The 14,164-nt window shown below is 42.4% G+C and overlaps 1 protein-coding gene across 5 annotated transcripts in view; it reads right to left on the reverse strand.

Moving 5' to 3' along the window:
* The window catches only part of PCDH15 (protocadherin related 15), a 266,047-nt gene that overhangs the window by 144,148 nt on the left and 107,735 nt on the right, over nucleotides 1–14,164 (reverse strand). For all 5 annotated transcript variants that reach the window (XM_066555108.1, XM_066555109.1, XM_066555106.1 and 2 more), the window contains one exon: nucleotides 4,939–5,145. In XM_066555108.1, the coding sequence (XP_066411205.1) occupies nucleotides 4,939–5,145 (207 nt within the window). The remainder of the gene's footprint in view (nucleotides 1–4,938; nucleotides 5,146–14,164) is intronic.

Here is a 14,164-nt window from a genome sequence, read left to right on the forward strand (position 1 = left end):
TACAAAACCCCTAGTTAGTGTTGCAGTTCTTGCTTTCGTGTCCTTTTGAACACTAATAAACAGCACTTCTTTCCTAATTTATTCCTGAAAAAAAAACCAAAAAACCAATGATGGAGATCCCAAACCCTCCTGGAGTACTGTGTCCTATTCCTTTGCTATCTTTTTCTTAGAAATGTTCTCCTAATATGGAAGGTAATTGCCTTTACAGCAATCAATGCCTATTTTACCACCTTCCAGGCATGTCAGAGCCACAGAGCAATTTATTCCCTTCATCTGAAAAAGCATTGTTATGCTTGGACATTATTACCAGGGATATTTGACATTATTGTCAGGGATCTGGGACATTATTATCCCATTTTATGCTGCCTGAAAAGCCAGCTTGGCTTAACTGAACATTTCATGTGAGAGAGAACAGCCCCGGCTACACTGCCAACACAATTTTCAATAATTTATTTTTTAAATAATTTTATTTTGCAGCGTGGAATTCAGCATTGTAATTTCTGGTGACATTACTGGGTCATGGAGACAAGGCTGATCTCTGATAAATTGTTTAATGTGGAATTTTAAGTAGAAAATTATCACAGTCCACAAAAGAGTTCACATGCAACCTGCAAAGAGCATTTCAAGCACACAGCTCAAACCTGAGGTATTTTTGAATTTAAAAAAGCACTTTTATAATACTCAGGATGTCTTTGAAGATTTGTAATAATTTAATGAACATTAAGCAACCACAATGTATGACTTTATGCCCTAAATTGGGTCCAATGTGTTTAAAGGGCTCTTTGCAGGCTTCACAAACCAAGAGAGAGTCCCAGCCTCAAACAACAGCAGGGCAGGGAGAAATGAGGGAGGAAAGAAAGGAAGAAATCACACAATTAAACCCAAAAAAGGTGTTTTGCACACATAACACCCAATACCTACAGGGAAGGCACCTGGTGGGACCTACAAAGGAAAACACAAAATGAACACTTGGGGAAGCACAAACCTGGGACTGAGGGACAGCAGAGCATGTGGGGGATTCATGGTTACAGACAAAAATAACCCAACAAAATGAGACACACAAAATGCTGCAGCCAATAAACAAAGCCTGGGCTTGAGTGTGTTCTGCTTGAAAAAAATCTCTGGAGAAACTCCTGCATGGATGTGGATGTTCCACTCCTGCTGCTCCCCAAATCCCACCAGGGTTTGGTTACAACTCTGCCCAAAGCAAAGAGTTTTCTAAAACTGATGAAGATGAAACCAAAATTATTTGGGATAATTATGAGACTGAGCAGCCAGGGGTGTCACAGACACGTTTTATGAGAAATCCTTTCCTTAGGATTTTTTCTCCTGAAAAACAGAGAGGTCTCAGGAACAAAATGCAAACAATGATTTTCTGCTGCTGTGGAATGCAACAGGTGCATCTGGGATTGGTCTCACGTGGTTGTTTCTAATTAATGGCCAATCACAGCCCAGCTGGCTCAGACTCTCTGTCCAAGACACAAGCCTTTGTTATCATTCTTGCTTTTTCTGTTCTTAGCCAGCCTTCTGATGAAATCCTTTCTTCTATTCTTTTAGTATAGTTTTAATATAATATATATAATAAAATAATAAATCAAGCCTTCTGAAACATGGAGTCAACATTCTCATCTCTCCCCTCATCCTCAGACCCCTGTGAACACCATCACACAGGGGTATTTATTCTCTGTGTGTTTCAACAATCCCAAAAGTTTTTGGACAGGATCAATTTGGCTGTGAAGTTCTCCAGGGCAGCCAGAAGAAGTTCCAAGAGTACCCAAACTGCTCAGACTTCCTAATTTACAGCACAGACTCATCCTCTAAAAGCTGCAGTGGCAACAGAGACACTTTGATGACACAGCTGATTTTTCCAACATGTTCAAGTGGAGAATGATCAGCACTGAAATGTTCAAGAAAAAATTGTTTTGTTGGAAAGCTGTTTCCAGCATCTGTCCTTCTTTTTTCTGGGTGAAAGTAGAAAAATCTTTCCCCATGTTCACCTGGAGAATGTGAGATCCAGAGCCTTACAGAGGTGAAGCAGGGGAAATTCTATGATCACAACACAAAATGATGTGGATTTGTTGGAATGAGTCCAGAGGAGGCCATGGAGGGGCTGGAGCCCCTCTGCTCTGGGGTGCTCACCTGGAGAGGAGAAGGCTCCAGGGAGAGCTCAGAGCCCCTGCCAGGGCCTAAAGGGGCTCCAGGAGAGCTGGAGAGGGACTGGGGACAAGGCATGGAGGGACAGGACACAGGGAATGGCTTCCCATTGCCAGAGGGCAGGGATGGATGGGATATTGGGAATTAGGAATTGTTCCCTGGGAGTGTCAGGAGGCAGAAAACATGAGATATTCATCCTGAAATAATCAAGGAAGACACACAATGCTACAAGAGCAATTCAGTGTTAGTATTTCTAGTTTTCCTTGAGTGTAAAGATAAAAAAAAAATTAACCCCTATCTTTATAAATCCTAAAGGAATGAAAGCAGCTTTTTGTCTTAGCCTTGATCTTCTGTTTGTTTTAATAATTATATTAATGGTCTGTTTAGTTCTGGTAAGGATATTTCCTGAGTTATTACAACTGTTGGAGTGTCACAGCAGGACTGCCCAAGGGCAGCAGAACTGTTTCCTTGAGAGAGCACTGACTGCAAAACAATTGCAAACAAAAACTGAGAGTGAAAGAAGCAATCAGGCAAATATCAGAGAAAAATACTTTGGTATTTAAAATGCTTCAGTTTTCCTGGTTAAAAAAAAAAACTATTCTTTTTCCTTCTATATTTATAATATTGAAAATTCATAACTTGCTCTTGTAGCCGCATTTAAAACTTATTTTATCCATTACTTGCTCTGTCTGCTCACATTGCTGCCAAGACATCCTGAAGTAAAATTGTTTCAAATTTCCCACAAGTTCTCAGAAAAAAAAAAAAAAAATTAAAAAAATCCAGAGAATCACAAAACACCCTGAGGTGGAAGGGAGCCACAAAGATCATCGGGTCCAACTCCTGGTCCTGCATGAGGTAACCCAGGAATGCCAAGGCCAGGCTGGACAGGGCTTGGAGCAGCCTGGGACAGTGGGAGGTGTCCCTGCCCATGGCAGGGGTGGCACTGGATGGGCTTTAAGATCCCAATCCATTCCATGACTGTTATTCAGTGCAGCTTTACCACTAACCCTAACCACTGGATAAATTAATCCTCTCCCATGAAAACCAAAGAGGAAGGAAAAAAGAGGCTTGGGAAGCCTTATGTAAAGAGCTCTCAGCTCACACAGTTGAAGTTCCTCATCTCAGCTTTAGTTTGCTCAGGTCTTAAGGTACTCCTGTAGCTTAATTTAATTTATGCCATTTAAACAGAGCACTTAATTAGATCAGCACTTGGCAGTGCTGCTCTGCTGAAAGGTCTGTTTGCAATGTCCCATCTATAAATTAATTTCTGCAAGGTTTATAGCAGGACTCTGTTATATTCCCACAGGGTTTCAATTTAGAGTGGGTTTTGTTCATTTTTTCCTCAGACACCCAGTTAAGTGAGCACTCTCTTTCAGCATTTACCTGAGGACATGGAGTCATTTTAATATTTCAATTAACAGGCAGAATTCATTATGTTTGAACAGGGTCACCATTGGGAACTGGGATGCACCAGCGCAGAGGGGGCTTCTCTCAGTGTCTCATCAGCAATCTTTAAATTTAAATATACTCCTAAATACATTAATTGACAGAGGTACAATGAAACCATCAAGACACTGAAACCTGCAGAAGTTAATGACCATTCCCTATGCCAACAATCCCACCCTGAGTTCCCATCCAGCTTCATGAGGAGCAATTTTAGTGTTTGGCCATTTTATATGGGAGCTCTGTGCAACTGCTGCACTCCCAGTTGGAATTCTGGGAATTCTCCTGCCCACAGCAGGTTAGAAGGACTCTACAAATCCCTAGCACTGAACTGAAGCACAGGCACTTCCATCTGGTTCTTTCACATCCATGTTGCACCTGCATCATGCCACAGCTTTGGAAAGGGCTGTGCATGAACCAGGTGATGCCAAAGCAACAGAAACATGGAATATTTCCACCCAAGGATGAAGTTCATCCCCTCTGGCTGTATCAGAGAATCCCAGAATGGTTTGATTTGGAAGGGACCTTAAAGCCCATCCAGTGCCACCCCTGCCATGGCAGGGACACCTTCCACTGTCCCAGGCTGCTCCAGCCTGGCCTTGGGCACTGCCAGGGATCCAGGGGCAGCCCCAGCTGCTCTGGGCACCCTGTGCCAGGGCCTGCCCACCCTGCCAGGGAACAATTCCTCATTCCCAATATCCTATCCAGCCCTGCCCTCTGGCACTGGGGGCCATTCCCTTGCATCACTGCACACCCTTGGAAAAAGCCTCGCTCCATTCATTTAGATGTTAATACTCCTGAATTTCTTTCTCTCTCCCAGTGACAGCAGAACTCCACAGCAAGAAGAAATCCCCCAAATAGATGTTACTACTTGGTTATTGCTCCTCTGGAGATGCCCAAGTTCCACTCTAAGCAATGTTACAACAAAATCTGGCAGAGCAAAGAACGCAATGAATTTTGAGCCTCTTGCTGTTCCTCATACTCCTCCTCTTTTTGGCTCAAATGAGGAATTCCTTTCTCTCTGAGCTCCCCTCTCCCATTTCCATGGGATGGGGCAGGCTGATCCCTGCCACAAAATGCATTTTGATTCCTCTGTGCACTGAACATTCACCACCTTGAACAGAAAAGAGTCTTCCAGAGATGTGAGCACAACAAATCAGAAAAAACCCACTTCCAAATCTATCCCAACTCAGAACGCAAACAAACAGAAAACCACAATTAAATGAATTTTTTGGTGTTCATTGATCTAAATAGGTTTGTCTCAATAACAAAAAAAACAAACAAAAAGAAAGAATCCTGAAAAGAATAAAACTGCAAGCAGCCCCAAAGAAGCAGCTGTACCTCCTCCACGTCGTTGTCCAGCACCACGAGCTGCAGGGGGGAGGTCAGGTTCCGGTTATCCGAGATGGTCGTTCCCACCGGGGACGATTCCAGGATGAAGCCCTCGTAGGTAGACCTTGTGAAATAAGGCTTCTGGTTGTTCTCATCCAGGATCTCGATGTGGAGATTGGCAAAGGCAGGGAGAGGATGGCCATTGTCTTGTTCAGCCTAAAAAAAAAATAAAAAATCACCTCATTGGTCAAAGGTTCCCAGTTATGAACATTGACTGGGGATGGTTCTATTTAAGAGTCATAAGTCAGTTAAAAAATGGCCTTTTTTTTTAGGTCCCCCTACTGTGGAACACAACATCATGAAAAGAGAAATACCAATTAAAAATTAGCTAGGAGACAAGAACAGGATCACCTTCCATCACAGTCACAAGAAACCCAAACCTTGTGCAAACACAGCTCCTTAAACTGTCAGGATTGAAACTTTTGGAAAAAGCTCTGAGGAATGAAAGAAAACTGGGAATGCTGATTGCACAGCAACAGCAAGAGAGTTAAACCCAAAAGGTGGGAACAGCACACATGGACACATTTGCTTCTTCTTTCCCTAAATCCATCTCTTCAGCATTACATGAGTGGGATTTTCATTTGCATTTTGTCTGTTTTTAAATTCCAGTCCAGTTGGGGTTGGAAGGGACCTTAAAACTCATCCCATTCCACCCCTGCATAGGCAGGGACTCTTTCCATTATTCCAGGGTGCTCCAAGTCCCATCCAGCCTGGCCTTGGATGCTTCCAGGGATCCAGGGGCAGCCACAGCTGCTCTGGGCACCCTGTGCCAGGGGAGTTGTGGATGTGTCCAGCAGAATTCTTTACTTCCATGAATGACCCCCACATCTCAATGGCAGCCCTGCACCACCCAGGAGTCACTCCCCGATATTTTTCACCTAATTTATTCTTATTCTCAAACTTCCTAAAGATAAAAGCACTAATTGCCCATTCCAGGGTGCTAATCCTATAAAAACCTACAACCCTACTTTCTTTTCCTGTAACCTCCCAACCAACAACTAATTAAAGCAAAGAAACAAGGGAATTAGGAGATAAAAAGTAATTTGGTCTCCAGTTTATAAAGAGCAAACCAGCTTTAATTACAGTCCTGAACACGACAACTGCAGCAAGACAACAGTTAGGGCATTGAAAGAGTTTCCTGTTCCTATGGCCAAAATTTTTATTACCAAAATCTGAATGCACACAGACCCTGGATCACAACACAGAGATTCCTAAATTCCTGTTGTTAACAGGACTTTCTGTTTGCAGAGGTTTTACTTCTAATCTGGTATTTCCCCCATTTCAAACAGATAATTGCTCATTTTTCAAATCGAGAGTCCAAGGAATCTTGGTCTGGAAAAATCCCTTTGACATCATCATAGTTTTAAAAAATTTCTTATTTAAACTTCTCTTATTTAAACCATTATTTTAAACAAAATATTTCTTATTTAGACTACTTAAATATTTTCTTGGTCTGAAAAATGTTAATTCTCTTTGCTTATAAAACAGCAATAATTTGATGATAAAAAGTCTATTAAAGAAAAAGGAATATTAAAACCTTCTATTTCAAATAAAAACAAATATAAGCATAATAATTGTTATTTTCTTCAAAGGAGGTGATGACACCTTTAGGAATCCATAAAAAACTCAGTCTTAGTTTTTAAGAAAAAACAGATTTTTCTTTTTAAAATAAAGCTGGATTACACTTGAACAACAGGGAAAAATGCCCAGTCCAGGTGATGCACCTCTGAATGAAAATAAACTACACGTGTCAAAATCAACATCACCAAAATTACCTGGCAGGACTCTGGCTCCTGACCCCAGGAAGGTGAAACTCCAAAAACATCTGGAGATAGAAGTTTTGCCCCAAAGTACTGAAAGCATGAGAGAAAATCCCAGGAGAAGTCTGCTCCTCAAGCAACTCACACAGCTGGGATTCTGTTTTGTAAGCAGATGCATCATGGTATCACAGAATCCTGCAATCTTTTAGGATGGGAAGACTCCCAGGGTCGTGGAGTGCCAGCTGTGCCCAGTGCCCACCTTGTCCCCAGCCCAGAGCACTGAGTGCCACCTCCAGCCCTTGCTGGGACACCTGCAGGGATGGGTGTCACAGTAAGGCAGAAAAATCATAATGAAAGTCTTCATAAAATCAGCCTGCTCTCCTAAAATCAGTGGCTGGCCTTGTCAAGCCAGCCCTTTGCAAGTTCCCACGTGAAAGCAATCCTGGTGTGAGCAGTTCCTTAGCATAACAATCTTTTCCTGGGTAAAAAACAACCAGCACCTGTAAAAACTGTTTTTACATCTTTAGATAGAGAAATGAAAACTATTTTTTACAAACAACTTGTACACACTGAGAGTTTGAGTGACCAATCAATACAGTATAACAGCTTGTTAATAACCAATAAAGTAATTGGCAAGAAAGCTCCTGACCAATTGGAGTCCCACACGAGGTCTGCAAAATTATATAAAAAGGAGTTATGTGAATAAAGAATGAGCTTTTTCCACCAAGAAGAAAATGGAGCCCTGTATGATTTAGTCCAAAAGATGGGCACTGCAAAGCTCCCTGGGCAGCCCCTGCCAAGGCCTGAGCACCCTTTGCATGCAGAAATTGCTGCTGCTGTCCAAGCTGAGCCTCCCCTGGCCCAGCTTGAGGCCCTTTGCCCTTGTCCTGTCCCTGTTCCCTGGCAGCACAGCCCGGCCCCCCCTGGCTGTCCCCTCCTGGCAGGGAGTTGTGCAGAGCCACAAGGGCCCCCTGAGCCTCCTTTGCTCCAGGCTCAGCCCCTTCCCAGCTCCCTCAGCCCCTCCTGGGGCTCCAGCCCCTTCCCCAGCTCCATTCCCTGCCCTCCAGCCCCTCCAGGGCTCTCTGCAAGCATTCCTCCCCACAGGACTAACAATGATTGTCCATCATTAAATTCTCTTTTCTTCTCCTTTTCCAAGTAAAATCAGTCCCTTCATAGCCCAAAGTTTCCATACAACCCCTGTGAGTTACTCTATAGGAACACTTAATGTTCCTTGCTATAAAGAGATCCTAAAAAGAGGAAAAGGCAAACAGAGGGTCTCAATCTTCTGAACAGCTTGAAACACCACAATAATGGCCTTGCTTTAAAGTCCAAGTGAGCCCAGAGCTCATTCTGGCATAAAAGCAGGAATATTCACCCAGGAAGATGTTGCAGGCTTTGTTGAAGTGCTGGGAATTGCACATGGCCAAACACAAAGAGAGTTGTTTGCTCCCAAAATTGGACTTCAAATTTGAAACCCTGGAGCCCAAAATAACAAAGCAAAGGAGTTCTTCCTCACTGAGCACTTCCACTCAAAATTACTTCAGCTTTCCTTCGTGTTCACCAGTCAAAATGATGGATTAATTTTAACTTTTTTGTTTCCAAAGACACCACTATTTAAGGAAAAAAAGGAAGCTTTGCAAACAGCCACTTCTTTTTGCCTTTTGTTTAAAACAAAGAATTTCATATTACAATGTGAAGAATTGATTTGCTTTCAAATGTTCCATGAAATCAGTCCTAGAAGCAGCACCTGATTACAAGCAGAGCACAACACTGCCCCCTCATAATGCTCCAAAAATATAAAAAAGTGGTAACATGGACAATTTTTTGCTCCAGTGCCCCATTTCTTGGGGTTTTTCTTAGTTTGGGGGTTGGGGTTTTTTTTTTCAATTTTGTTTTGTGGTGGTTTGGGGGTGGTTTTGCTGCTGGTTTTGGTTTTGTTGTATTTTTTTATTTTAAGAGCTGAAGTTATACCTCATGAGAGTTGTTCCAGACACTGAGTCCTCTATTGAGAGTGCAAACCCTTTTCCCTCACATTGCCCTGTTAAGCGCTTGCCTGGACTTGCTGGCCAAAGGTCATTTCCTAACACATATTTTGGAGCACAAACAGCAAACAACTTACATTTTCTTCACCCAGAAAGCCACTGATATCTAAGCCATAAAACATTTGAGTTCCAGTCCTTCAAAGAAAATGTTTTAGTGTCAAAATAATGGAGGATCTCTCAAATAACTCTTCAAACTTCAACCAAGATTAAAAAAAAAAAAAAGCAGCACAGGATTAGATTCTGGTAGTTAAGAGCAGCAAAGGAAAAAAAAAGTGAAATGTGTTAATTCTGACAGATATTTAACTGATTTTATTACATCATCTGTGCTGAGTCTGCTTGTATCTGTAGCGTCCATAATTTTATCCTGATGGGAGATAGCAGGAAAGCATTTCCAGGAGGGATGCAAGCAGTGAATGGGAGGCTGTGGGAATTAACAGGACCACCAGGAAATTCACTCCTTGAAAAGCAGCAGATGAAACAGCTCCCCCAAAAAATGAGAAATTGGAGCAATGCAAAAGGCTCCCTTTTGGAAGCACAGAGAATTCCAAGCTGGAAAGGACCCATAGATATCATTGAGTGCAATTCCAAGCTGGAAATGACCTACAGGGATCATCAAGTGGAATTCCAAGCTGGAAAGAACCCCCAGGGATCACTCCAGGCCCTCAGCACAATCCAGAGCTGGAATCTTCTCCAGCCAGTTCCCAGTGTCCCCTATCACTGCCAAAGCAGCAGGTTCTGTCCGAGAAAAACATCTAAAAGAGAGCAAAATGTGGCTCTTTAAAAAAACCTCAGAGTTCCCATTTCTCCATGGAATCCCAGAACCCACTTCAGCAATCCTTCATCCAAAAAATCTGTCCTAAGGTGCAAGGAAACGGAATTGTTTTAGCTAAGACACGTCCATGCTGCTCCTTTTCTCCAGGACTACAGAGTTATCTGAAGTGTGAAACAGGCTAATTAAGAATAAATTAAAAAAACAAACAAACAAACAAAAACAACAACAACAACAAAAAAAAAACCACCCAAAAAACCTCCACCACCAAATGGAGGGGTTTGTCTTCATGCCAGATCTTTTATTTGATAAAAATAGGAAAGTCCATCACTGGAAGCAAAGAAAACACAACAAAGAAAAAAAAAACCAAAAAGTAAACCCAAACCAAATTAATAATGAACCCCAAACAAATGAACAAAAAAAAATTCCAAAAAGGTCTCTGTCCCCTCCAATCCCAACAGGAAGATGAGCAAGTGGAGCTGAGGGGAGAGTGGTGCATGGGGAAAAATGGGAGCTTCACACATCCCCAAAAAAACTGGTATGTCAGAATTTAGTCCTGGTGAGGAGCTATGCACAAATCCATGTGGAAGAAGAGCAGGGGGAGCTGCAAACTGAGCTCCAAGAAGATCTCAGATTTAAGGAAAGTCAAATGAGGCAGCAGAGGGTGGAACCAGATGGGCTTTAGTGTCCCTTCCAAGCCAAACCATCCTGGGATTCTGTGATCTATTATTTAAATGGATGGGATTAAAATCAGGAGCAGGGAGAGAGGGAAGGATGGGCAGGGTGACAAAGGGGCTCCTTTGAAAGGGGAGATCACTCAGAAAAACTGAACAGGGCAGGCAGGGTGAAAAGAAGAACATCATTTATCCAGATTTAGGCTAAACTTTAGGATTGGGTTATAATTCCCAAGGTCAGCATGCACAGCACGAGGAATGAAGCACTGAACTGGATTAAAACTTGGCTTAAGGACAAGGAGCACAGAATGTCTTCAGAACACAGAAGAAAAGTGACTGCTGTCACTGTGGCAGGGAAATTAAATCAGCACAAAGGGTGTCTGGACCCTGGGCTTTAAAAAAAAAAGGCAAAAATCAAAAAATACCCCAAAACATCCATTTTAGGGCCATGGGTAAAGGGTGACTTCAGTACCAGCAAGACTAGCAATGCTGCAGGGCAGTGAACAGTAATTACTGCTAATAATAATTATTAATTAGATGGTTTTCCAAATATTACAGCTCTTCCTTCTTCTCTTAAAAAAAACCCACCATATATGAAGCCATTAAGCCAAGTTTTAATTGCTGAATGTTTAAAATTAATACAGAAAGGGATTGTTTTTTCTTGCAGAAAGGAAATTTCTGATAATAAAAGCATTACAGGACGTCCCAATTATTGATTTTAATGATTTCATTGCTCTGCGAGTTCTGACATGAAATTTAGGGTCAATCTTACTCATCTGAAAAAAACATTTTAATGATTTAAAGAAAAAGTTTGGGTGTCCTGGACCATTTTTTTCCTTCATCACAAAGACAAGCCCTGTCCCTGCACTCAGATTTTTAATTCTACATCAAATCCCATCACTGAATTAAACACAAGAGAGGGAAAAAAAAAAAAAGCTGTCTCAAAGAAAATTAACTGAATTCTGAGTTCACCTAAGGGCTGAACCTTTGAAAAACTAATTTAAAAAACCACTTATTGTCCTTAGCACCTACAGGAGATGCACAGCCAAAGGAATGATTTGGAAAATCTCAGCCTTGACAGGAAGAGGATGGACCAACTCTTAATGAAAATGAACTTCTTCCATTCTTTTCCTAATCTGTCACCCTGAGTACAAACCCCAAAATTTAGAGGATTGAAGAATAAGCACAAATCCTCTAAAATGCAAGAAAATTAAAGACATGGGAAGAGGGGAAATTTGGAGCTACCCAAACAAAGGTGACAAAGGTGAATAGTTGATGGAGCCAGGGGATCAGAACAGGCTGGGAAGAGAGAAAGGCTGAAATTCTTGCAAAAATCAACGTAACCTTGCAGATATGAAGTTTCTGAAGGAGTGAAAATAACAACAACAACAACAAATTAGATATTTCAGGACTTTTTAAGTCTTAAAACCTATGGAGCATTTCTCTATTTCAAGAACTTCCAGTCCAGTGAGCCTCAACTGATGGACATCTCCTCATTGCCTGCTGGAATTGTGCTGTCTGAAATTCAGAATAAAACAGCCACAGAATCACCAAGGTTGGGAGAGGCCTTCAAGGTCAAGTCCAAGCCCAGCATCACCCCTAAACTGTGTCCCCAAGGGCCATGTCCTGATGTCTCCTGAGCATTTCCAGAGAGAATGACTCCAACACTACCCTGGACAACCTTTTCCAAATCCTGACCACTTTTTAAGGGAAAAAGAAATTTTTTGATGCCCAATCAGAACCTCCCCTGGTGACCGTGATAAGAAGAACAATTCCAAAATCCTGTTTGAGGCTGCAGCCAAACACAGGAGCCTACAGAAGCAGGTCAGATCTCCCTGGATTTCTCTTTTTATTACTAAATTTGTCTTCCATGAGCCAGCCTGGCCTCTCCTTTAGCCCAGGTCAGCATCCAGCCCCACAGCACTGCCTGTCAAATTTGAGTCATAGCAGGAATCCCAGTTTGGGTGGGAAGGGAATTGGAAAACCACCCCACTCCACCCCTGCCATGGCCAGGGACGCCTTCCATTGTCCCAGGCTGCTCCAAGCCCTGTCCACCTTGGACTTGGACTCTTCCAGGGATGCAGGGAAAGACACAACCTCTCTGGGAATTCCATCCCAGCCCCTCCCCACCCTCCCAGGGAATAATTTCTTCCCAATATCCCATCTTGATTTCCTCTCTGTCAGCCTGAACCCAGTTCCCCTTGCTCTGTCCCTCCAGTTCCTGTTGCAGGGTCCCTCTCCAGCTTCCCTGAGATCCTGGAAGGTGCTGTGAGGTCTCCCCCCCAACCTTTTTTCCAGAGAAGAACCCGTTTTGTCTCTTTTAACCCTGCCACCTCCTTGTCTCAGTTAAGAGCTCCTCAACCTGGCACTGCAGGAGAGGCTGGACTGCTGCTTCCTCATCACTCCCACCAGCACTGGATTCTACAGGTGTCTGTCCCAGCTTCTTCCTCACCTGCAGGAGCCTCTGTCCTGCTCTGTCCTTTTTGGGACACTGTGCTCAGGACACCTGGATCTGTTCAGAGCTGCAGTGCTTTGCTCCCTGTTCTTTTCTCTATTTTCACTGATGATTTCTAATGTTCCATTTCCATTTTATATTCTATTTTTTCTTTGGATCACCGAGCCAACCTTCACACTCTGTTCCCAGTTCCAACACCAAGATCTCATTCCCAAGTCAGGTCAGAACCCATCATTTTATATAAAAGTTCAGGGTGATCCTTTCTGGCATGTTTCACTTTATTTTTAAGCCATGCCTAATTTTATCAGCCATTTTATCACTAACTCACTTGGTCTTGCAAAATGCTTCTGTATTTCTGCTGTCAATCCCTGAAGTTCCATCCCAGGAAGTGTTTGGAAGACATGGGGGCCTGGAGTAGTGGTGGGATTGGCTGGGTTCACAGTTGGAATTGATGATTTCAGAGGGTTTTTCCAACCTAAATGATTCTGTGATTATATCTTGTCTCTACAACCAGAATACTTTACATATATTGTATATATATGATGATTCTGTAATACCTCATAACCAGAATTAGCTATTGCTTCAGGAATTCAACCATTGAGATCATTCCCAAGATCCTCTAGCCTAGAGCTCTCCTCCACAACCTCCCTGTGTTTCAAACCTGATCATTTTTTGCCCTTACCAGAGGCTGGCAAACACCCTCTCCCAGTCTCTTTGTATTTCCCCTTAGAACAGGAAACAGCCCCGTGCAATCACACCAAACATGGCACAGAAATATCCCTATTTCCTGCCTTCCAAGCTTTGCCCACAGTTTGATCCTGAGGCTGATTCTGAAACCATGCATTTTTCCCTGTAATGCAAGAATTTTTTGACAACTCTGAGACCAACAGACAGGAGGGATCAATGGAGCTCCCAATGGGATGAGAGAAACCAAGCAACCTCCAGGAGAGCATCACCTCCTATTGTTTCTGCTGAGATCCATAGCAGGAGGCTCATGGACATTGGGAAGAGTTGAACTGTTGCAGTCAAGTAGAAAAATTATAAGATAAAGGCCACATAACATCAGGCTTGCTCTGTTATATGGATGGCTGGCCTGTCATTTCTTCCAAGCAAAGGTAGCACTTTGTAAGTTCCCAAGTGAGAACAAGCCTGGTGTGAAGAGTTTGTTAACATAAAAATCTATTCCTGGGCAAAAAACAACCAGCACCTGTATAAACATTAATGTTAAATTGTTCACATATTTTCTTCACTGATTCTCATGGGATAGATTTAGAGATATTTGATGGACAAGTAAAATACCTTTTACTAATCAATATAATAATTGGCAAGAAAGCTCCTGGCCAATTGGAGTTACATTTGAGGTCTGTAAAATTGTATAAAAAGGAGTGATGTGAATAAAGAATGGGCTTTTTCCTGCATGAAGAAAATGGAGTCCTGTGTGATGTATTCTGATATAGAACTACACTGGGACAGCT

The sequence above is a fragment of the Molothrus aeneus genome, chromosome 8, assembly GCF_037042795.1.
Source record: "Molothrus aeneus isolate 106 chromosome 8, BPBGC_Maene_1.0, whole genome shotgun sequence".
NCBI classification, from domain to species: Eukaryota; Metazoa; Chordata; class Aves; order Passeriformes; family Icteridae; genus Molothrus; species Molothrus aeneus.